Genomic DNA, 26,121 nt, shown 5'->3' with positions numbered 1-26,121 from the left:
CTATCATGTTGCCTCTAGTCCTTCTTTTCACTAGACTAGAACACCCAATTCCTGCAACAGTTCTTCATATACTTTAGTCTCCAGCCCCCTAATTATCTTTGTTGCTCTTTTCTGCACTCTTTCCACAGTCTGACATCTTTTTTTACATTGAGATAACCAAAGTCAGATAGAGTACTCCAAGTGTGGTCTTATCAAGGCCTTATAAAGCAGTACTAATACTTCATGTTATCTTGATTCTATTCCACTATTAATGCAGCTTAGGGCTGCATTGTTTTTTTAGCAGCTGCAGCACACTGCTGGTTCATATTTATGTGTGTGTCCACTAGGACTCCAAGATCCTTTTCTCAATTACTGCGATTGAAGTAATTTTCACTTTATCTGTTCCTGTACATTTGATTTTTCTTGCCTAAGTAGAAAACCTTACTTTTCTCTACATGGAATTTCATTATATTAGTTAGGGCCCATTATTCAAGTCTGTCAATATCCATGTGGATCTTGATCCTATCTTCTGGGGTGTTGCCTATTTCTGCCAGCTTGATGTCATCTGCAAATCTGATGAGTTCCCCTTCTATTCCCTTATCTAAATCATTTATTAAGACACTGAACAGTACTGGGCCTAAAACAGAACCTTGGGGTTAGGTACCACATGGCTTAGTTCCCTCCATGCTGTCTATTCCACATTTCTCTAGTTTACCAAGAAGTAGGCTGTAGTCTACTTTGTCAATGCCTTACAGAAATTCAAGTATATTATGTCCACAGCATTTTGCTGGTCCACTAATTTAGTCACTTTGTCAAATAGTGAAATAAGATTTATTTGGCATGCTCTGTTTTGACAAACTCATGTTGGCTTGTCACTCCTAGGTAAGTATGTAATACAAATGTCCTTTAAGAACCAAATAATATAACCATCCATTTATATATATTTGGCCATCTAATGCAATAGATTTTCTATAAAACATGTTTGATTAATTCATCTATCTCCTTTGCAAAATATAACATATATGCTGAAATACTGTAATTTTCAAATTTAACTTTAAATCTCTGATATTGTTGAACAATATAAAGCATTTAATCCCCAAATAGTTACCCTATATGAACCTTCCCAAAAAAAGGAATATTATTTTATTTTATATTCACTAGTTCTGAATGAAAATTATAAAAACTAATGAAAACCAATTTTATTTCAATCTATAGTATATCATAATTAATCACAAGAATCTGTAGATTTTTTGGCAGCAGCAGCCAAGAACAAACTCATTTTTATGCAGAAACATGAAACAGCAGTTCACACAAAGGTGGTTTTAAAACGTGTGATTAGAGCATTATTTCTATTCTTTCATATGAAGGCTTGTGCAAATAAAACTATCAGTTCAATACCGAATTATACCTCAGAAAGCTAAAAATACTATTTTACTGCATTTGAGGGATCTCAGCAATATTTTTAATAAAATAAGTGCCTTTGAAAAATTAAACAATTGGCTTTTTACTTCTTAAATTAATCATTGCAATTTTAATAATGACATTCCATATATAGCATAAAAGAAACTGCCAGGGCTTCAGTTATTTTAATATTTTGAAACTGTAACTCTATTTTTCTCTTGTAAAATAACTCATATCAAATGCCTTTATAAACTATTAATATGGTATCCAGATATAATAATAAAAGTTATTGCCCAATATGTGTATGTTTGGATGTGTATGCAAAGAAAGTTCTATACAAATTTAAAAGCAAACAAAAAGCAAAATTCAAAAATATACAAAAATCAGGCCATAAGCCAGAATCATCTCTCCGGTAACATTATTAAAGGTAAAGATTTCTCTGTCAGTCGAGTCTGATGTTAGGGCACGGTGCTCATCTCTATTTCTTGGCCAAGGGAGCCAGCACTGTTCAAAGACAATCTCCATAGTCAGGATGGCTATACGCCAAAGGGGCATGGATTGCTGTTATCTTCCCACTGAAGTGATACCTATTAATCTACTTGCATTTGCATGCTTCAAACTGCTAAGTGGGAAGGAGCTGTGGCAAATAACGCGAGCTAACCCTTTACACAGAACTTGAGTCTCAAACCCGGCCTGCCAGCTCCACAGTTGACAAGCTCAGCATCTTTAACAGCTGCCACCAACTGCTGGCAAAACATTTAAAATACAATCTCTTTCTGAAAAATCATTGCCACCCTTGCATAAAAACAACTTTCTATGCAATAATAATGGTCATCTTTAAAGCTATGCACGCAGACACACACAAACATTCATTATTATATCTCTTAACCATCAAGGTATAAAGAAGTGGTGCAGCACTTTCTTTTCTGAGTGCTAAAATTATTTTCAATTAATTCTTAATATTTTTGTATTGTTACCAAACCAGGTTACTATGATGATGAGAAACAAGAGATAGAATTCTAAGCAAAGTGCAATATAGATTAAGATACCGGTTTATCTTAAACCATTTCTCTGAACAGCTTTGATATGAATACATGATCACAGTATACTGAGATCAAGTGAGGACCATGCAGGTCATTAAGAAAGGACCTCAAATGACCATAACTGCCAATGTTCTGCCAGCTCCTTATTGACTTTGCTTGTGGAAAGCAGCAGGGAACATTAGAAATTGCAATCACTTGACAATGGGATACAACCATGGTAAATGTAAATGCAACTGAATCACAATCATGTGACTGTGGGGGTGGTATGACAACTGGAACTTTGAGGACCGGTAATATATACTTCTTGTTCAATCTCAAATAATCTCTGAACAAATAGTTGGCAACAGAGGAACTATCTCACAAAAATGTTAATCTAGAAATAATGATCAAATGATAAATTTTAATGTACCATCATATGTTCCACTTTCTAGCAAAGCTCCACTTTCTTCCAATGCCTTGAATTGGTCAACATGTATAAAATTATAGTCCACTCCAGGGACTTCCCCATCTCTGGGAGCTCTTGTAGTGCCTAGAATAAAAAGGCAGAAGTGTGGATAAATACTTGTAAAATTTTATAACTGTATCAGTTTGCAAATTGCTATACAAAATTGACCTAGATTCTGCCACTCTGCTATATAATAATAAAAACAGATTCAACCACAAGTACTTCATTATATGAAACTAGAGCAAAAAATGTGCAACACAAACAATGTTAAACCAAATTAAAATCAAAAATATAGTTTATTTATTTGTTAAAATTCTAGAACTACCCACTGTCAATGACTCTGGATGGCTTACAAGGATTAATATAATTAATCCTTGACAGTCATGACTATAGCATATTTCCTGCAAACTCAGGGTTGGATGGCTCCATGTGCCTCCAAATGGTAGAAGATTGGATATAGGAAAAGAAGCTGAATCTGAATTTATACAAAACAAAACTTTTGAGCATAGACTCAGTTGATCCAGTTCTGAATGGAATTGCACTAACACTTAATCTGGTGCTTGCAATCTGGTGCATTCTCCTTGATATAAAATTGGATAAGTACATAACAATAGTGACGTGGTAGACCAATTGTCTCCTTCATGAGGGAGAAAGTCTGTGATATATGTACTGCTAACTATAAGATTGAATTATTACAATATGCTTTGTGTGTCCATTTGGAGGTTCTCGTCAAATATAAAGCCTTTGGTCCTCAATGTAACATTTTCTGCAAGTAGCACAAGTTGAACAGCAAAATCGGTTTTTACCCAGGAAAGAATCCATATTATAAAATAAACTGCTGTTGAAATAGAGGCTGGCCCTCTTTTTATTGCAATGGCAATATAAGAACTACAGTGGTCCTCGATTTACAACCACATTTGGCACCTGAACTTCTGTCACTAAGCAATGCAGACATTAAGTCACACCCAATTTTTGCCATGGTTGCTAAGCAAATTCCCTGGTCAGTAAGTGACCCTATTGACCCTGCTTGTCAGAAGTCCCTTGGGAAGGTCACAAATGGCAATCATGTGACCCTGAGATGTTGCAACCATCTTAAATATATGCTGGCTGCAAAGCCTGTGAATCATGTGATCAAGGGGATGCTTAGTGTTTATAATTGAGGATTCGTTAGAACTCACTTTTTCAATGCTACTATAATTTACAATTGTTGTTAAACAAATCCTAGGTTCAGGACTACCTGCACCTCTTTGACTAATTATATGCCATCAAGTTGGTGACTATATAGATCAAATTTGTCCAGGAGTATTTATTTCCAAACTAACCCCTTAGGATTTCTGGTTGTGCACATATCACAACCGCATGTGGTCCAACCACCTTGCTGCTTGTCATAATCTGTTTTCTTTTTTTTCCCAATTTCTTCAACATCCTCATAGATTTTGCTAGACAGCTAGAACGTTACATAATGTATTCAAAATATGATAATATCAACCTGGTCATTTGTGTTCTGAGTAAGAACTTTGGATTGTTTTGTTATATGATTTATTCATTTTCCTGCCTATCTGTCCACCTTCTCAGAAGTTTCCAATGCCAAACTTCAAAACCACCTATGCTATTTCAAATTCTAAATTTCATTTCTAAAGAAAAAACAACTGCCTGAACAAATCTGATTTTTTATGTTTGTAGATATAGACACATCATGACATCTGACTTATGTTTTTTAAAGCCTTCATTGCTACTCCTCAAAGTGCCAGTCTGCAGCATTTTTTTCACTGCTGATTCATTTAATGATGATTCTAAATGGCAGAAGTTATTCACCACTTTAATGCCTTCTGTTAATTGTCAGTTTGGGTACTGTACCTGTTGTCATTAACTGTTACCAGTCATTAACTACAAGCCTCACAATCCAATGTTGCTTTACAATAGAGGGCCATGAGACTCTTCCCTATCCAGTGAACACGGAGTTCGAATATCTATGGAATAGTAACAGCCAAAGTGACAGTTGTCCAAAGGCACAGAGCTTCTTTAAAATGGCCAGCAATTTAACTGTATGTCAAATATGGTATCCAAAGCTATTCAGCCTTCTGACAAACAGATAAGATCCTTCAGAGGTTAGAGCTAAGGCTCTTATTGCTTAAGGAAACTCAGCAACTCCATCTTGGAGAGGGAGTCAACTGGGTCAATTACTCACAAATTTAAAATCTTATTCTGATATTTTTCCAGGAATTCCAAAAAGGAGGTGGTTTGACATGTCTGTCCTCACTGAGGGACTGAGTGAAAAGCTGGGAAGCCCTAGCAACAGAGGAATGTCTTAAAAGCTCTGGCAGCCTCAGTCCAATCAGTGAGCAGATGAGGTCAACTCATTCCTGGATGCTATTTCCACCAAGATGGAGAAGTAGCCCAGTGTCGAACATCTCACACATCTGTTTCTTTGGGTGACAGAATCTTTTGAGTTGTGTCAGATCCATGGTATAAGTGACTACCTTCATTAATGGAATGAAGGGCGGCTTCATCTGTGTCTTTCCCCAATGTTTAATATGTGTCTATGTTAAATTGTAATCTGTGAGAAGTGCATGATGTACAAACATAGATGAAGAACAAGAATATGGTAATGTCAAGTTAAGAGAAGGCCATTAAAATACAAATTTACATAAGAGATCCAACAAAAAGTTTCAGTTTCCAGTGAGATTTTTGATATGAATATGTGTAGCATCAAATGTGTTGCCTGGAAAATATGCATTTGAACTAACTGAAGACTTAGTATATTAGAGAGACAGAAGATAATAATTTTCTCTCCGTAAAAAATATGGAAAACAGAGAAGAATATCTTTTTTTCCTTTCAGGAAAAATCTGTTTTATTAAACTTATTTTTCCTGTTTCTAAATCAAAGAAATCTTCAATTTATTGGGGTTTTTTTTGGGGGGGGGGGCTATGCATTTATCTCTTCCCTCAGCTCACTTATTAGTCAAGTAATCATCTATGTACTCACATAACATAACACTTCATTCCCATGCAGTCTGGTATCTTTCACCCTTTATTCTATCTCTGGATGTGGAATAAATATCCTTTGGTATGTGCAGTGATAGTGTTTCTCACTCAAAAGCTCAACTACAAAATGTGTGAATTCTATACATGACAGAAACAATTTTACTATTTGAAAAATCACAGTTACGGGTAAGCAACTTATTTGAATTACAAAATAGCGTAATTTAGTACAGGTCACATGAAGAGTTAAAACAGCAAATACGTAATCTTGTACAATCAAGCTAAAAAATTAAAAATTAATTATAAAAAGTGGGTGCTATGCAATTAACATAAATTGTTTTGGCTATTGGAATAAGTCCTGTTTTCAAGAACTACAAACTTCTTTTGGGTCAGACTGCTGGGTAGGATCGGAGAAAGTGTAAGTAGCTGTTGGGCAAACATATTTCAAAAAGTCATCAAGAAATATAGTCAGTTGCCAAAAAAACCTATGGAAATAAAGATGTAATTCTCAATGTCATTATTTATAATTTTAGAATGTGGATTTTGTTAGCTTATATCATACATCTAAAGCACTACCAACTAAGCTTATATTTTATCCAAAGGAATATGAAAGTTGCATAACATTCTCAGAGACTCTTCCCATCCTGCTTACAATCTTTTTAGACTGTTGCCTTCTGGCTGAAGATACATAACAATTAATAGTAGAACCACACGTCTTCTGAATAGCTTTTATCCCAGAGCTACAATTGCACTCAACAATGAACTAAAAGGCCACCATCAATGAGCTATTGGACAGCATTACTTGGTCTGTTGTGTGGATGCTTGGGTGGTTTACGGGTGGGGATTTTTTGGGTGGGTGGGTGGGTGTTTGGGGATTATGTGTGTTGCGCATAGTCTCTGGGTGGTATGTGAATTTCATTGAATGTGTATAATGTGTATATACGTACAATGACAATAAAGTAAAGTAAGTAAGTATGTCAATGTGCAACTTACATGGAATAGTTCTCAAGTAAAGATTGTCTCTGATAACCTGTTGCAGTTTGTGATCAATTGAACCTTTCTGAAACTGTAGGCTTAGGTAGTGGCGTAAATCTTTGTTGATGACTTTGCCTGTAAGAAAAAATAAAGTATTACTACAAAATACTCTAATCTGCTATATGATAGATAAGATATTCACATAAGGCATAGATCCTCAACCTACAGCCCGCCAATGGAAAGCATCCCCCACACTGAAGATGGGATTCAGCCCGCCCCTCATCATCAGCCTAATCTTCTAGCGAGCATCCACTCCAGCTACCCTTCTGGTTAATTATTTCACTGGTTGAGCTGCATTTCTGATAACACCCCTGCTGCTGAAGGTAAGGCCGAAGGGTGCAGGGGAGGGCCAGATGACTGAGGGGTGATCTCGCCAGTGCAGCCACATGATGCAGGCCCGGTGGGTGAGTAGGGGAGGGGCTGCTGCCAGCTTGTATAGTAGTGCTTTAAAAGTCTTTAAAATGCTTTACAAATAGCCTTTCAGGCCCGGTGGATGAGCAGGGGAGGGACAAAGGCAAAATGGACTGCTAAATTGGCCACACTCACCCAGTTACATGACCACCTAGCCACATGTACCCAGCCAGTACGGCCCCCCAACAGTCTGAGGGACCCTTAATCGGCCCCTTATTTAAAAAATTTGAAGACGCCCTGACATAAGATCTACAAAATGTTTATTTGGCAATGTGTAGAGGTATCTAAAGTACAAAATAAAAGTGAACAAATATATATATATATATATAGATAAGATTTCTAAATAATTTGCACTTGAAAATTGCATTTTATAATCTGTCCAATTACTTTAATGGGTTTCACTTCTTTTGACCTTGAGGTATTCCCATGCCAACAATATTTTTGCTATTATTCTCTTCCACCATCACTTTATGCAGTAGATTGGGAGGGATTTGAAGGTAATTTGGAGTAACCTAGTTCAGTTTTAGTATAATTTATTCTAAACAATTGGGATTTTATAAAATAGCACAGAAGAGCATACACCATACATTCAGCCTATAAATTCTATTTTGAACTGTGCAATTTGACCTTGTGAAAACAAAATTCAGAGACTTTCAATTTATTGACTAGAAACTCCTAGAAGGTCATAACATTTCTCATGGCAGAATGGTTGGCACTTAGTATAGTGAGTGAAGCTGTAGCACTCTGAATAAAATCAGAGTATAAAGGTTTTGTTTAAAATGAAGGGCAGTTCATTATGTCAGGTACTCTAGGCATACAATGCATTTAAAAAATCTTATCCATAAGGTTTCAAAAGAAATAAAATCCATTATTAGATATTTTCACATTGCTACCTTCCTTTAATCTTATATTTTTGGTTGATTTGTACAGCTTATAATAATACTGATCCCTAAGTATAATTTAAGTGAAATATACAGTGGGGCAAAAAAGTATTTAGTCAGCCACCAATTGTGCAAGTTCTCCCACTTAAAAAGATGAGAGAGGCCTGTAATTGACATCATAGGTAGACCTCAACTATGAGAGACAAAAAGAGAAAACAAATCCAGACAATCACATTGTCTGATTTGGAAAGAATTTTTTTGCAAATCATGGTGGAAAATAAGTATTTGGTTAATATCAAAAGTTTATCTCAATACTGTGTTATATATCCTTTGTTGGCAATGATAGAGGTCAAACGTTTTTTGTAAGTCTTCACAAGGTTGGCACACACTGTTGCTGTATATTGGCCCATTCCTCCATGCAGATCTCCTCTAGAGCAGTGATGTTTTGGGGCTGTCGCTGGACAACACGGACTTTCAACTCCCTCCAAAGGTTTTCTATGGGGATGAGATCTGGAGACTGGCTAGACCACTCCAGGACCTTGAAATGCTTCATACGAAGCTACTCCTTCGTTGCCCGAGCAGTGTGTTTGGGATCATTGTCATGTTGAAAGACCCAGCCAAGCTTCATCTTCAATGTCCTTGCTGATGGAAGGAGGTTTGCACTCAAAATCTCACGATACATGGCCCCATTCATTCTTTCCTGTACATGGATCAGTCGTCCTTTGCAGAGAAACAGCCCCAAAGCATGATGTTGCCACCCCCGTGCTTCACAGTAGGTATGATATTCTTTGGATGCAACTCAGCATTCTCTCTCCTCCAAACACGATGAATTGTGTTTCTATGAAACAGTTCTATTTTGGTTTCATCTGACCATATGATATTCTCCCAATCCTCTTCTGGATCATCCAAATGCTCTCTAGCAAACTTCAGACTGGCTCGGACATGTACTGGCTTAAGCAGGGGGACATGTCTGGCACTGCAGGATCTGAGTCCCTGGCGGCATAGTGTGTTACTGATGGTAGCCTTTGTTACGTTGGTCCCAGCTCTCTGCAGGTCATTCACTAGGTCCCCCCGTGTGGCTCTGGGATTTCTGCTCACCATTCTTGTGATCATTTTGACCCCAAGAGGTGAGATCTTGCGTGGAGCCCCAGATCGAGGGAGATTATCAGCGGTCTTGTATGTCGCTCTATTTTCTAATTATTGCTCCCACAGTTGATTTCTTCACACCAAGCTGCTTACCTATTGCAGATTCAGTCTTCCCAGCCTGGTGCAGGTCTACAATTTTGTTTCTGGTGTCCTTCGACAGCTCTTTGGTCTTCACCATTGTGGAGTTCGGAGTGTGACTGTTTTGAGATTGTGGACAGGTGTCTTTTATACTGTTAACAAGTTCAAACAGGTGCCATTAATACAGGTAATGAGTGGAGGACAGAGGAGCCTCTTAAATAAGTTGTTACAGGTCTGTGTGAGCCAGAAATCTTGCTTGTTTGTAGGTGACCAAATACTTATTTTCCACCATAGTTTGCAAAAAAAATTCTTTCCAAATCAGACAATGTGATTGTCTGGATTTGTTTTCTCATTTTGTCTCTCATAGTTGAGGTCTACCTATGATGTCAATTACAGGCCTCTTTCATCTTTTTAAGTGGGAGAATTTGCACAATTGGTGGCTGACTAAATACTTTTTTGCCCTGCTATATTTACATAATTTATCAGTCTCAGTTTTAAAACTTTTATTTAATTTCCCATAACAAATAGTTATTCTATCTCTCAAAAACTGATATATTTTTTTAAAAAAATGAGAGTACTGTTTGTAAAATGTTACTCTGATATCAAGCAATGTAAAAAAAAATCCTAATCCTAATAGATTTTTCCTACTGGTGATTTAAATCATTCTTTAATTGTGATTTTCATCTATAAAACTCTCTAAGTGTGCAAGCTAATGTCAAACTGTGGGTATATACTGTATGTATATGACACCAAGCAGTGTTGCAAACTGTAAATGATCCATGTTTTTTTATGTTTCCACGTTAATATACAGTATGCTTTCAGTATGCTTAATATACAGTATGCCCTCAGTATGCTTAGTATTGGGCAACTCATTTCTAATTTTATATTTTTTTTAAAAAAAAGCAATATCACATTTTTTCTCACAAGTATTTTATTACAATGGTCTTATCATGTATTATTACCAAATACATCATATCAAGTGAAAGCTGTTGCTTTGCTGTTCCACAGTAAAGACACAATGAAGACATTGTATATTACTTCTCTCATCAATTTGACAGATAGATACAAAGCAAGGTATTGTTTGGGGTCATCCCTCCAGGATGGCTATGTGGGATCTTAATCTGCCATTGATTCAGCTTTGGAATTTCAAAAAGATTCTAAACTCTTAAACTAGAAACCTAGGTAATACATTTATTATCACAAGAAAATTTTAACAAGGTAGGAAACAGTCGAGAATGCAATGTAAGATCATTTGACTTTTTAAACTAAGAAATTTTAATATAATAATAAATATGTATTTATTACAAAAACAATATAAAAAATAAGAAATTTGACACTAGGAGGAAGAGTTTAAAAACTACACAATTTACAAATAATATGTTTTCCATGATAGTTTACATTTCTGCATATAATTTCAGAGGTATTTATTCTTGGTCCTCAAATTTACAACAGAGGGAACATCTGTGTGGCAAATTCCAGTTCTTCACAGCCCACCCGCATTTACAGTATTAATGTATGCCTCAAAAATTCTTAGCTTCCCATCTCCCCATGTCTGCCCTTTTATCTCCCATCATGAGACAAGTGCTGACTGTGCAAAATTTTCTTCCTAAGGTCATTTGCAAGTCCTCGTGAAGGGCCAGACTGGCTGTACTTCCGCAGCAGCAGCAAGAAGACAGGGAAGGTCAACTGGGGATGCAGAGGCCACAAAATTCAGGGTGGTAACTGCTGAATAGCTACAGTTGGGCTTTGATGCCACAGTGCTGGGGTGACTAAGGTTTGCACCATGGTGCTGGACTGGGATAGCTATAACTTCACACTGCTGGACTGGGGAGGTTGCTTTACAACTGCATTACATAGCAATGGAAATTCTGGTCCTAATTACCATTAACCAAGGACTACCTATATTAATCTTTCTGTGCTGAGAGACCAATAAAAGCATATGCTTACAGTGTGTATATGTATGTGCATGTGTGCTTGCATATATGAATCTATATGAATATTTTCTTCTGGTTGTTTTATTAGAGCATACCTTCCTAAACAAATTAGATCCAGTGTGTCAACATCAACTCTCAGAATTATCAAGTCAATGAATATATTATCATATATTTATGATTGACAATTCAGGGAGCTTTGTAATATTCACATTTGATATAACTACAGTTCACCCTGGTTATGTAAGTCTGCTTAGTATTTCTTCCATACTAAACTAAATATGAAGTCATTTCCTTTTTCAGTGGTGAATGGAAATCTGATATACATTTTTTTTAGTAATTCAATCATCCAATATTTAGAATGATTTTTTAAAAATGGAAAATATGATAGAGATTATATAATTAAAGTCACGGTCAATGCAGGAGTAATTATAGTGTCTCCAAAAGATGACCATCCATCATTTGTTTGAAAACCTCCAGTGAAGAAAATCTCAATAGTCCATGCAGCAGCTATTCAATTGGCTGGTAGCTTCTACAAAATGCAAGTTTCTCCTGAAGTTTAGCCTAGACCTATTTCCTTGGGGTTTTAATATACTCGTTCTGTCTTCTCCCCAAGGCAATAGATGGAAACTAATCAAGGAGAGAATCAACCTAGAAATAAGAAGATATTTTTTGACAATAAGAACAATTAATCAATTAAACAGCCTTTAGATGTTGTGAGTGCTTCATCAAAGGAGGTTTTATGAAGAGATTGGACAACCATTTGATAGCATTTGAAATGATATAGGTTTCCTGCTTGAGCAGGGTTGGATTAGAACACCTTCAAGGCTCCTTCCAACTCTGTTATTCTGAATAAGTACACAGCCATATCCAGCTTGCTAATTAGTATATTATGGGGTAATATATCTAGTTTCCTGAAGTCCTGAAATTATACTATGTCCATATTACTAATATATTAAGATATTTATACCTTTCATAGAATAATAAAAGAAACAAGATTAGCCAGGCATCCCTATTTTTGGAAAATACATACTAAGTTATAATAATTGCACTGATTAATGCAAGATGTTCACTTTGACCAATTCAATGCCTATTTTTCAGAGTACACTAAATGAACTCTAAATAATTGTTTTTACTATAAGGGTACAATCAAAAATGTCACTTTGCCTTCAATATAACAATCCTCTGACCACAAAAATACTTTAAAAGCAAACTAAAAAAGAGAGAAAACAATGTACAAGAAATGTCCTTAATAGAAACCTGACATTTAATAGGGTTGTGTTTCTACAGTTGTCAAATAAACTTAGGAAAAGATACAGATGCTTTAAAGAACTACAAATGACCTCCACCAACATCTTACAGAACTGTGAATATCCTTTTTGAAATTAAATCCAAAGCATTATACCATCTTCAGCTGATACACCAGTTGTGCTTTATCCTGAAATAAAAAGATAAGGTACTGGTAACAACCTCCCATATGGATTATTGTAATGTAGTCTAAATGGCACTGCCTTTGTAACTGAAGATTCAACTAGAGCAAAATGTAGCACTTTGTGCACTAACAGGTACAACTTGTTTCTCCTATATAACTCCAGAACCAAAGAAGCAATACTACTTGCCAGTCAGTCTCTAGGGACAATTCAAAATAGTAATTACTATTTTAAAATCCTACAGGACTTGGGGCCTGTAGGGATCTTTGCAATCACTTACTACAAATAGAATTTACCTACTCAACATATGCCTGAAAAGAATGAATGCTTACCATACCCAACCACTACAAGAGAAAATTCATAGGACGAGATTTTTTCCAAGAGTGCCTACCTGTGGAATTTCCTTTCACCAGAAATAAAATCAACATTTTTATTCTTAATATGTAAGCAGCTTTTAAAAATGTAGCTATTCCTAAGAGTCCTAAGAGAATTTTGAGAAAGGGGCAATTCTTACTGTAGCAGAGATGACTAAAAATTCTAGTAATAGTTATTATGCTAATTATGATCATAACTTTGCTTATTAAGTCATTTTAATAGTTATTTTATTTTTGTATTCTTGTTTTATTACTCCTAAATCACTTAGAATTGCAATGATTGACGTGATATAAAATATCACTTTGTGAATGAATAAATAAATACAAAAACATAAGGATAAGAGAAATTTAAAATATATCCTCCCTCCCTTAGAAAATAGAGAACTCTTTGTCACTTCAGATTTTCTCTGACAATTTAATTTAAATAATATAGTGTAATATCCGCTTTACAACATTCTTGCTTGCCAACATGAAAAACTAATTCACTCTTAATTCAAGGTTGAAAATTTGTTGTAAATGTGTTAAAATATATAGATAAAAATGGAACTGGGATAACACCTATTACTAGGGAGAATTAAAAGTAAAAGGGAGGGGGTGTTAGATGATAACATGAATCCTACTAAACCAGTCCAGAATGATACTACAACAAATTAACAATACTATTTGTTAATCCAGATTGAGTTCCAGTTTGGTGTGATGATTAAGGCACCAGGCTAGAAATCAGGAGACTGAATTTTAGTCTTGCTCTAAGCACAAAGCCATCTAGGTGACTTTAGGCCGTCATTCTCTCTCAGTCCTAGGAATCAGGCAATGGCAAACCATTTCCAAAACCTTTCCAAGAAAACGTAGGGACCTGTCCAGGATGTAGCAGAAGCAATGCTGATTCAAAGACATCAACCTCCCAAACAACCAGGACTACCCAGCAGAGATAATTTTACACATTTAAGCATAATCTCTCTTTCTGAGAGGCATAGAAATTATTATTTATAAATCATCTTGACTTTATTTATTCCACAAAATTTCTACTGCCCATTTCACAAAACTAGGACCTTTTCTCAAATTGTATTTGACACAACACATCAGCAAAACACTTGTCTGAATTGATTTTCATTCAGGACTAGGAAAAGTTGATTGAAGAGTGAAATCTGTTTATGTTTCAAACTGAATGAAGTCCAAAATATTTCTTTTTTACACTGTAATCTGTCCATAAAAGCTTTCCAGCTAGCTCCTAATGCTCTAAAAAACAAAAATTCAGTCCACCTTATTCTGGTTATATTATTATATTATTGGCATCCTTTAGAGCAGGGTTAGGTATTTTGTTGCTGTTGTTGTTAAGGTGCATGTATTCCTGATAGCTTGATTCTGAGATCTTGAAAAGCTGAGAATGATGAAATGGCATCTGACTGCTACAATGGAGTTGGATTTAGAGGTAGTTCTCACTATCAGCAGCTCAAATACTTCTGATAAAATAACTATGCAACCCATTTATGATCTTTACAGCATCCTTCAGTCACATCAATGTTATTATACTATAGTTATTATAGTATATGAGTCATCTTATGCCTGGCCTGGAAGTTTTTCGTTTTGTTTTTTCCTTTTTAACAAAGCAGTGAGTTTGGAGAAAGGGGGTTGCAAGAAAGCAAGCTGTTTGCTCTTCTATACATCAAAAGTAATGTGATCATACTTGCAGCCCATGGCAAATAGTTTACAGTACTCTTTTAAAATCTCTCACATCTGTATTGGGGTGGTGGGAGTGATTCTTCTAGGTGTTCTCCTCTGCCTGATCTTTCCTTGCTGCTGGTGCACCACATTGCTCTCAATGTGTAGAAGAATAAACAGCTTACTCCCTTGAAACCTCTTTTCATCTAATCTTTGCAATTAGAGTAGAGGAGGAGGAAAAAAAGCAAGCAATTTCTATAGGCAATCTCTCTTTTGCTTGGCTCTTCCGCCCCCTCCACAAGTGATTTCTTGTAGGAAGTCTTAGATATCTCTACTTTGCAAGAAAGAAAGGGATTCCAAGAGAGTAACAGCCATGGCTCCCAGCACCAGGCTGTGGCATTATTACATTGTTTGCAGTATGTATAAGACAGTAAACAGGCCCTCAAGCATTCCAAAGGGAGACAGAGTGGTGAAAAGGCTAAGAGTTGAAGGTGTGAAACTGAGTAATCTTTTATCTTTTCACTCAAAGCACACTCACTGTCACATGATTTCCCATTTAGGGGCAGAGTTCCTGAACTTTAGTAGGGTAATTAAGTAAGGACTAACTGCATGGTGAAGCAGTTTTCTGTTCACTGAGGCCTTGGAAAATGATTTGTCTAATCTTGTAATAAATTCCATAGTCACTATCTATAATATATTTTTTATTAAGAATTTAAATTATAATAATAAAAAGTAATACTAAATTTAAAGAGAATGGGCAAAATAATCAAAGTGAACTAAAAAAAGACAGGAGAAGAAAAAGAAAAGAAATATATAAAAAGATATTTTCAACCTTCATCATAACAAGTATAAACAAATCTAATAATTCTTCACTTCCTGTAAGGTTACAAACAGATAGGTCTTCAATCCCATATCCTATCCTTTATTTATAATAAAATCTATAAAATATCAGCTTTTTAATTCTGGTATGGCAAAAAGTCCCATAAAAATAAAAAGTTAAACATTAATCACATAAACCAACTTTATATCCCTTCTTTTTACTTCCAACTTCCTTACTTTAATTCAATCAAATATTGTCATAGGATTTAAGCTCTCTTCAATTCTTTATCCCATCACTGATTTCCTCAAGATTTAACAAGACTCTTTAAGTCCAATAAGAAAACATTTTTCAGGTGATTCTCTTGACTTATCATTTCTATTTCCTTTTTAATTTTTTAAAACTTTACTCAGTTTATTTTTTATATGCAGTAAAACAGGGCTGTCAAAGTCGTGTCCTCACTTCTATAATCCCAAATCTCAAAATCAAAATTACATTTCTCTTAGTTTCTTGCAAAAAGTCCAAAGGCAGCTTTATTAACAAATACCACTGTCACTTAAAATACAACCAGATACTCTTCTTTCCATGTCTTATCCCATTTTTTATAAACACTTCTTTAAATCTCCATTTATTAATCTATTAATCAGCAGAAGTCCAATAAAAATTAACAAAAATCTCTAATAATATAAATACATAGCTTCTGTTTTCATTTTGTCTACATTCTCATCCTTCTCTTAACAATTAAATGTTATAAAAAATTAAAATCTATTAAATGTCACAAAATAACTCTTAAATATTAAAAACTATTGTATTACATTAGACATTTCTAAAAGAAATGCTAACCAATCCAGATTACTGTTCAACATCACCAGAAATAAGAACTCATTATTTAACCATAATCAGATAAATCACTTTTGTTTTTTTTCTTCTTCCCTCCAACCACTTAAATCCCATAAATAAAATTGTATTTTCTTTTAGCATTTTTTCCTCTGCTCTAGAAATTTTTATCATCTTATCACCTATCCACTTACAGTTTCCATGAAATAACTCCAATAAACCCCTTTCATTTCAATTTGAAAGGGTAAGCAACAATGTCTTTTTCCATTTTTGAATGATCACCCAGTGCATTTGTTCATCTAGTGCATCCATCTCAGTTGTCTCCAGAGGGATTTGTTCATCATCACTAGTAACTTTGGTTTTGGTTTTGGTTTTATTAACACTTATAGGCCGCCCTTTTCCCTGAGGGGACTCAGGGCGGCTTACATAAAATAAAGGGAAGGGATATACAATAACATATACAAAACATAAACTAAAATAATGAGCAACATTCATTCATCATTCGGGTGGGGGCAATTATCTTTGTCCCCAGGCCTGACGGGCTAGCCAGGTCTTAAGGGCTGTGCGGAAGGCCTGGACGGTGGTGAGGGAACTTCTGATTTCATTAAACAGTTAAAAAGTTCAGGCACTTCAAATATTTCCTTTTAAGTAGCCACCTCTGGTAACCAACTTTAAGGCTTTGTTGTACAATTGATATGTAAACAAAGCAGCTTCTCCACATAAGAGGTTCTTTCTATTCACACTTTCAAAAAAGGAAATTTTCCCAAAAGGGAATCCTTTTTAGCACTTTAATTTCCAACTTTTTGTGAGTCAAGTAAGTATCGGTATAAATTTCCAACATTTCATTTTAAATGTAGTTCTAGAAAGAAAAGTACTTACATGTTCCAAAGAAAAGTTTATCTTTAACTGTAAGGATCAATCAATCAATTAAAAAAAGAAATGAGGAAGGTCAGTTGTACGATCCATACATTTGGCTACATTACAGCTATAAATCCAATGAAAATACCTGTCCCTTTGTTGCTCAACTCTTAAGTTGATGGACAAAATGTCCATTTCCATGAGTCTATAGGACAAATGGGTCAATTTTTGGTTTCTTCCTTTGAGCTGGAAACAAAAACAAGGTCCCTCTGGCAGCAAACCAATCTAAGAGCACCAGATTTCAACTTACACCATGCCTCTTACCCAAGTCCAATCCATGTCCCCTTACATCCTCCCAACCTGTGCTTCTTATCCACCTCTTACACTCACACAATCTTTCTGACCCACCTTGTGCCTCTTGCGCATCCATTTGCACTCTTGTGCATTCTCCCTGACCTGCGCCAGGCCTCTCACATATTCTCCCCAAGTCTTCCTTGCACTCTTGTAGACCCTTCCTGTGTACCCCATTTATACCCTTCCTCACCAGAAAGCAGCCATTTAGCTGCCTGCTGACCTAGGGACTTGCAACTTCTTACCAGCTTTTCCAATGACTTTAGTTGTAGGAAGTGGACAAAAAACTGCTTCGCTAATGACTGTGCAATTTTGTTACTGATGGCAGCCAGGATAGCCAATATTGTTATCACACTTTATGGCTCCATCACTTAGTGATGGAAATTCCAACCTCAAATGCCATTTTAATTCAAGGGGGGGAAAGTATTTGATTCCCTGCGGATTTTGTATGTTTGCCCACTGACAAAGAAATGATCAGTCTTATCATTTTATCAGTAATTTTAATGTAGGTTTATTTTAACAGTGAGAGACAGAATAGCAACAAGGAAAACACATTTAAAAAAAGCTATAAATTGATTTGCATTTTATTGAGCGAAATAAGTATTTGATCCCCTATCAATCAGCAAGATTTCTGGCTCCTAGGTGTCTTTTATAAAGGTAATGAGCTGAGATTAGTAGCACTATCTTAAAGGGGGTGCTCCTTATCTCAGCGTATTACCTGTATAAAAGACACCTGTCCACAGAAGCAAGCAAGCAATCAGATTCCAAACTCTCCACCATGGCCAAGACCAATGGGCTGTCCAAGGATATCAGGGACAAGATTGTAGACCGACACAAACCTGGAATGGGCTCAAGATTATCGGCAAACAGTTTGGTAAGAAGGTGACAACAACTGGTGTGATTATTTGCAAATGGAAGAAACACAAAATAACTGTCAATCTCTCTTGGGCTGGGGCTAAATGCAAGATTTCACCTCGTCGAGATTCAATGATCATGAGAACGGTGAGGAATCAGCCCAGAACTACACGGGAGGATCTTGTCAATGATCTCAAGGGAGCTGGGATCATAGTCACCAAGAAAACAATTGGTAACACACTATGCCGTGAAGGACTGAAATCCTGCAATGCCCACAAGGTCCTCCTGCTCAAGAAAGCACATGCGCAGGCCTATCTGAAGTTTGCCAATGAACATCTGAATGATTCAGAGGAGAACTGGGTGAAAGTGTTGTGGTCAGATGAGACCAAAATCAAGCTCTTTGGCATCTACTCAACTCGCCATGTTTGGAAGAGGAGGAATGCTGCCTATGACTCCAAGAACACCAGCCCCACTGTCATACATGGACGTGGAAACATTATGCTTTGGGGTGTTCTTCTGCTATGGGTACAGGACAACTTCACCACATCAAAGGGACAATGGACGGGGGCATGTACCATCATATCTTGGGTGAGAACCTCTTTCCCTCAGCCAGGGTATTGAAAATGGGTTGTGGATGGGTATTGCAGCATGACAATGACCCAAAACACACCGCCAAGGCAAAAAAGGGACGGCTCAAGAAGAAGCACATTAAGATCCTGGAGTGGACTCTAGCCAATCTCCAGACCTTAATCCCATAGAAAATCTGTAGAGGGGGCTGAAGGTTTGAGCTGCCAAATGTCAGCCTCAAAACTTTAATGACTTGGAGAAGAGCTGCAAAGAGCAATGGAACAAAATCTCTCCTGAGATGTGTGCAAACTTGGTAACCAATTACAAGAAACGTCTGATCTCTGTGTTTGCTAACAAGGGTTTTTCCACCAAGTAGTAAGTCATATTTTGCAAAGGGGTCAAATACTTATTTCACTCACTAAAATGCAAATCAATTCGTAACTTTTTTGAAATGTGTTTTTCATGATTTTTTTTGTTATTCTGTCTCTCACTGTTAAAATAAACCTATCATTAAAATTACAGACTGATCATTTCTTTGTCAGTGGGCAAATGTACAAAATCAGCAGGGTATCAAATACTTTTTCCCTCACTGTATATAGTTCAGATAGGCAACATATTCATAAAGAGGAATGGCTTTTCGATTACATTTACAAAGTTCAATTATTGACACATACACATACAAATGAATCACTAAAATGCTGAGACAGAGTTCATTAGCTAATTTCCAAATTTATCTTGCATATATCATTCATATATGCATTGCAGACATATATGAACTTAGATATACAAAATAATCCAAAACAAAAAGCCTCCAAGACCGGCCTGAGGAGATCGGGATAGGAGGCCCTTCTCCCATCAGTATGCTTACCTCCTCGCCTCCTGGAGGCTTGTAGTCAATGTAATTGTTAGTCAGTTGAGAAGAGGCAAAGATTGCCTGAAGGGGAAAAGTTCTCAGAAAGGAAAAGTCAGGAAGAGATAAGAGAGTCCAAGCCAAAGGATTATTTCAGCTGGAGCTCCCAAAAAAGCTTCCAAACGGGCCAAACTGAGGAAAATTTCTGGGGATTAGGCACGCCTGGAGGCGTGGCCAAGGAAAAGTCTTCCTCAGTTTCCAGGGCAACCAGACTGAAATAACCCACTGCTTGGACTCTCCAAGCGGTGCACAAGTATTTTAACAAATACATTCCTAAGCATTCCACATTGTAAAAATATTCCAAAAAGGGGGAAGGACCTCCAAGAAAATGTGCCAGTATACAGCCTCTGAAGTACTAAGATATAGAGAAAAATGTTAGTCTTTCAACAGAATAAAAGTTAATATATAATAGTATTGGGGAATGCATTGGATTTGATACCAAAATATACATCTAAGTAAACAGCAGTGAGAATACATTAAAGCAGTGGGTATGTCATTAAAGCAGCCTTAATTTCTTTCAAAATTGTATACTATAGTAGTCTTTACCAGTGTGGGTATTTTGCCTTGCTTTTTTTTTTCTCCCTGGGATCTCTGCTCCCAGTAAATTACTTCTTACATACTTCCATCTGTGCATATTCTTATGGCAAAGATACCTTCCAATTTTCTGTAATCCTAGTAAGGACTTTTTCTTATGAGCTTATAGCCTGAAAGCAATTTTTTAAAAGAATATTTTTTTCTCATGAGGAATTAGTCTTTTGGTGTGAGAACAAAGTCTTGTTATTGTTTCATCACAGTTTTCTGACAGTTTTTGTTCTTGCTCACTCATCACATGATAGTACTCTCCATGACATTCTTTTTTATTCAGGTTGACATCATCGGCCCAATTATCTTACAGTGTTGCTCTATACAATTTTAGGGTCAGGGTGCTCATTATGATTTTCTCAGACTTGTTTCAGCCATTTAAATATTTTCCACTCAAATGCTAAAATGTTTAAATTCAAACTCAGTGTTTGTTATGTTTATTCGTACTGTAAAAGAAAAGGCTCCCTTGAGTTAGGTTAGGTTAGGTTAAGTTTATTTATAGGCCGCCCTTTTCCCTGAGGGGACTCAGGGCGGCTTACAACTTATATAGGAAGGGGAAACATACAAAGACATATAGGACAATACATAATTAAAAGAGTAGAGCAACATTCATTCAATATTCGGACGGGGATGGAATATAATCTTTAACCCCAGGCCTGACGGGATAGCCAGGTCTTGAGGGCTGTGCGGAAGGTCTGGAGGGTGGTGAGGGTACGAATCTCCACGGGGAGATCGTTCCAAAGGGTCGGAGCTGCTACTGAAAAGGCTCTCCTCCGCGTAGTTGCCAGTCGACACTGACTGGCAGATGGAACTCGGAGGAGGCCCAATCTATGCGATCTAATGGGTCGTGAGGAGGTAATTGGCAGGAGGTGGTCTCTCAAGTACCTAGATCCACTACCATGAAGGGCTTTGTAGGTGGTAAGTAGCACCTTGAAGGGCACCCGGAGATCAACAGGTAGCCAGCGCAGCTCGCGGAGGATAGGTGTTATGTGGGCGAACCGAGGTGCACCCACAATCACTCGCGCGGCCGCATTCTGGACTAGCTGAAGTCGCCGGATGCTCTTCAAGGGCAGCCCCATGTAGAGCACATTGCAGTATTCCAGCCTAGAGGTCACAAGGGCCTGAGTGACTGTTGTGAGAGCCTCCTGGTTCAGGTAGGGTCGCAACTGGCGCACCAGGCGAACCTGGGCAAATGCCCCCCTGGTCACAGCCGACAGGTGGTAAACAAAAGTCAGCTGTGGATCCAGAAGGACTCCCAAGTTGCGAACTGTCTGAGGGGTGTAATATTTGACCCCCCAGCCCGAGTGATGGAACACTGGCCAAATTATTGGGAGGAAAACACAACAGCCACTCGGTCTTTTCCGGGTTGAGTACAAGCTTGTTAGCCCTCATCCAGTCTCTAACGGCCTCCAGACCCCGGTTCATCACGTCCACCGCTTCATTGAGTTGGCATGGGGCCGACAGATACAACTGCGTATCGTCCGCGTATTGGTGATATTTTGTCCCATGCCTCCGAATGATCTCGCCCAGCGGTTTCATGTAGATGTTAAATAGTACGGGGGACAGGACCGACCCCTGCGGCACCCGTATGTTAGGGGCCTAGGGGTCGATCTCTGCCCCCCAACCAACACCGACTGCGACCTGTCCGAGAGGTAGGAGGAGAACCACTGCAAAACAGTGCCACCCACTCCCACCTCCCGCAGTCGTCGTAGAAGGATACCATGGTCGATGGTATCGAAAGCCGCCGAGAGGTCAAGGAGAACTAAGATGGAGGCATGGCCTCCATCCCTGGCTCTCCAGAGATCATCGGTCAATGCGACCAAAGCGGTTTCTGTGCTGTAACCAGGTCTGAAGCCGGACTGGAATGGGTCTAGGTAGCTGGTTTCCTTCAAGGACCGCTGAAGCTGGGAGGCCACCACCTTCTCAACAACCTTCCCAACAAAGGGAAGGTTGGAGACTGGACGGTAGTTGTTAAGGACGGCTGGATCCAGAGATGGTTTCTTCAGGAGGGGTCTCACCACCGCCGCTTTAAGTGCGGCAGTGAAGTGCCCCTCCCGAAGAGAGGCGGTAATAACCGCCTGGATCCAGCCCCGTGCCACCTCTCCGCTGTTGGCAACCAGCCAGGAGGGGCACGGGTCCAGTACACAAGTGGAGGCACTCACAGCTCTCATGGCCTTGTCCACGTCCCCTGGGGCAACATCCTGAAACTCAACCCAGCGATGGTCTACCAAATTATCCACCTGTGCCTCGGCTGGATCTGCAGAAGTGGAGTCCAAATCCGACCGAAACCGAGCAACTTTGTCCGCTAAGAACTGGATATAGTCTTCAGCCCTACCCTGCAAGGGGTCCCCTGTATCCCTCCCATTTAGGAGGGACCGGGTTATCCTAAACAGGGCGGCTGGACGGGACTCAGCGGACGCAACCAAGGTGGCAATATAAGATCTTTTTGCTGCCCTAAGTGCCCTGATGTATTCCTTGGTGCAAGTTGTTAGGAGTGCTCGGTTTGAATCGGACTTATCGGACCTCCATAGGTGCTCTAGGCATCTCCTCCGGCGCTTCCTCTCCCGGAGCTCCTCGGTGAACCAAGGAGGCCTCCGGGATCCGCCACCTTGGAGTGGCCGTAGTGGTGCAATCCGGTCAAGGGACTCCGATGCTGCCGAGTGCCAGGCAGCAACCAGAGTCTCCACCGGACTGTGGGCGAGTGTCAGGCACCACTCCATTCCATAATTAGGAAAGAAGACTAAGAGACTCCATGGTTGGAAATCAAAAGTACTTTTACTAATTATAAATGGTAAGCGAGCAGTAGCAAAGCAAAGTCTGCTTAATTTGGCGCGAAAGCAATTGATATATAGAATAGCCCGTTCCCCCCCCTTAGGATCAAAGCTCCAGTCCAATCATAAGTCCTTCAAGTGTCAGGTGTGAGATAACTTCAAAAAGACAGGCCGAAAGATGGAATGTCAAGGCCGTTGAGGCAGGCGGGAAACACAGACGCATGCGCAATCCCAACGCCTGGCACATCTTAGAACATTCCTCCAGCACATCAATTAACCCCTCCCAATTACAAGCCCCCCCTTCCCGTTTCATGGCAGCTGAAGCAACAGCAAGGCAGAAGCTGACATCCGGCCGTCCCCCGGAAAAAAGGCTGTCAGGCCTGGAAAAAAAAAAGAAACAAAACAGACAAACGACAAAACACAAAAAGAAGAGGGAGGGGAGAAAAGTCAAGGCTTGTCGGGATAAGAAGCATAAAATTTCTGTAGCAGACGGGGAGCACGAACGTGGGATTTATCAACCCATTCCGTGTGGGAGGGGGGAAAGTGCTTCCAAGCTACCAGGTATTGGATGCGATTACGGTGCCTGCGGGAATCAAGAATTTCACGAACTTCAAAATGATGTTCCCCATCAATCAGCAACGGAGCAGGTGGAGGTTCATCTGGGGGGCGTAAGTGGGAAACCCGAACAGGCTTGATGAGGTTGATGTGGAACACCGGGTGGATTCGGTTGAGGTGTTTGGGCAATTGTAAACGAACAGAAACAGGATTGATGACTTTCACAATAGGGAAAGGGCCAACATACTTGGGTCCCAATTTCTTAGATTTCTGTGTAGTGTGCAAGAATTTCGTGGACAAATACACCAAATCCCCAATGCGGTATTCATAGGGCTGAGAGCGTTTCTTATCGGCTTGCTTCTTATGGGCCTTATGGGCAGCATCCAAAGTGGAAAGAGTCAGAGGCCAAATGCGACTGAGACGCTCACTCCAGTCCGCAACTGAAGGAACCTGTGGTTGGGCAGTAGGCAATTCGGGAATAGGAACAAAATCTTGGCCGTAAACGACCCGAAAAGGGGTGAACCCCGTGCTGGAGTGAACCGAGTTGTTGTAGGCCACCTCAGCATGTGGCAACAAGTCGACCCAATCGTCTTGTTGATAATTGATGAAACAACGTAAATATTGCTCAAGGACGGAATTTGTACGTTCACAGCCGCCATTAGTCTGAGGATGGTAGGCGGAGCTAAGGCCCTGGGCGGACCCAATGCGTTTGAGAAATTCCTTCCAAAAAGTAGATGTAAATTGGACCCCACGATCGGAGATAATACGGTCGGGAACCCCATGCAGACGGTAGATGTGTGAAAGGAACAGTTTAGCCAATGCCTTGGCGGAAGGAATTTTGTGACAAGGCACGAAATGAACTTGCTTGGAAAACAAATCAGTGACCACCCAGATGACGGTATGCCCCTGGCTTTCGGGAAGCTCAACAATAAAGTACATAGAAATCTCCTTCCAAGGGGCAACCGGGCGAGCGACGGACTGGAGTAATCCCTGCGGTTTCCCCGGCGGTTTTTTGGCGGTAGCGCAAACTGGGCAACTGGCCACATAAAGTTCAATGTCCTTTTTTAAAGAGGGCCACCAGAATTGTCTCTTCACGAGGTGCAAAGTTTTTACGAACCCAAAATGACCCGCCAATCTGGAGTCATGAGCGCGACGAAGGACGACCAGACGTAGGGACGCGGGGATGTATAATTTAGCACCAATCCACGGTAGATCGTCCCGCATGGTGCACTCGTTCCGATGGGTCAGAAACCAGTCGTCTTGAGGAAGAGCTTTTTTAAGGTCAGAAAGTAGATCTTGAGGCACTTCCCTCTGAGCTTGGGTCTGCTGACGTGTGAGTACCGGAGCTGCCAGGAGCGGTTGAACGATACTCAGTTTAGAGCAATTATATTGAGGTAATCGGGACAAAGCATCCGCCATGAAGTTCTTTCCGCCCAGGATATACTTTAGAGTGAAATTGAAACGGTTGAAATATTGGGCCCATCGCATCTGTTTGGGGGAGAGACGACGAGGCGTTCGCAACGCTTCCAAGTTCTTGTGGTCAGTCCAAACCTCAAATGGGTGTTTAGCGCCTTCTAGGAAATGGCGCCAAGTAGCGAGGGCCCAACGGACGGCGAAAGCCTCCTTCTCCCAAACCGCCCAACGCCGCTCCGTGTCAGTGAGTTTACGGGAGGTGTATGCGCAAGGCTGCAAGTTACCTTGGTCGTTGGCTTGCAGCAGAATGGCCCCTACGGCGACATCACTGGCATCAGCCTGGACGACGAAAGGCCGGTCGAGATCAGGATGCTTAAGAACTGGTTCAGCGGCAAAAAGGCGTTTAAGTTTCTCGAATGCCGCTTGGCATTCCATGTTCCAGTCTAAAGGCTTATTAGGTTTAGGCTTCGGGTCGCCTTTCGTCTTGAGCAAATTAGTAATAGGGAGGGCAATCTGAGCAAAAGAGGGAATGAATTGACGGTAGAAATTAGCGAAACCCAAAAATTTTTGCAATTGCTTACGAGTTTTGGGCGCGTCCCATTCAGTGACCGCCTTCACTTTTTCTGGGTCCATTTCAATGCCATCAGGGGAGATGCGGTAGCCCAGATAGTCAATTTTAGATTGGTGAAACTCACACTTAGACAATTTAGCATAAAGGTCAGCGGCACGGAGTTTTTTCAGAACAGTGCGCACCAGATTGACGTGGTGGTCGTAACTGCGAGTATAAATGAGGATATCGTCCAGGTATAC

General features: G+C 39.2%; 1 protein-coding gene across 1 annotated transcript in view; it reads right to left on the bottom strand.

Annotated features, from left to right (window-relative positions):
* MAGI3 (membrane associated guanylate kinase, WW and PDZ domain containing 3) overlaps positions 1-26,121 on the bottom strand; it is a 119,623-nt gene that overhangs the window by 52,830 nt on the left and 40,672 nt on the right. Inside the window, 2 exon segments of the mRNA XM_032218582.1 lie at positions 2,833-2,952; positions 6,844-6,960. Of these exon segments, the coding sequence (XP_032074473.1) occupies positions 2,833-2,952; positions 6,844-6,960 (237 nt within the window).

Source organism: Thamnophis elegans, chromosome 5 (assembly GCF_009769535.1).
Source record: "Thamnophis elegans isolate rThaEle1 chromosome 5, rThaEle1.pri, whole genome shotgun sequence".
In the NCBI taxonomy this organism is placed as follows: domain Eukaryota; kingdom Metazoa; phylum Chordata; class Lepidosauria; order Squamata; family Colubridae; genus Thamnophis; species Thamnophis elegans.
The sequence above is the reverse complement of the archived record's forward strand: the minus strand, read 5'-3'. Positions and strand labels throughout refer to the sequence as shown.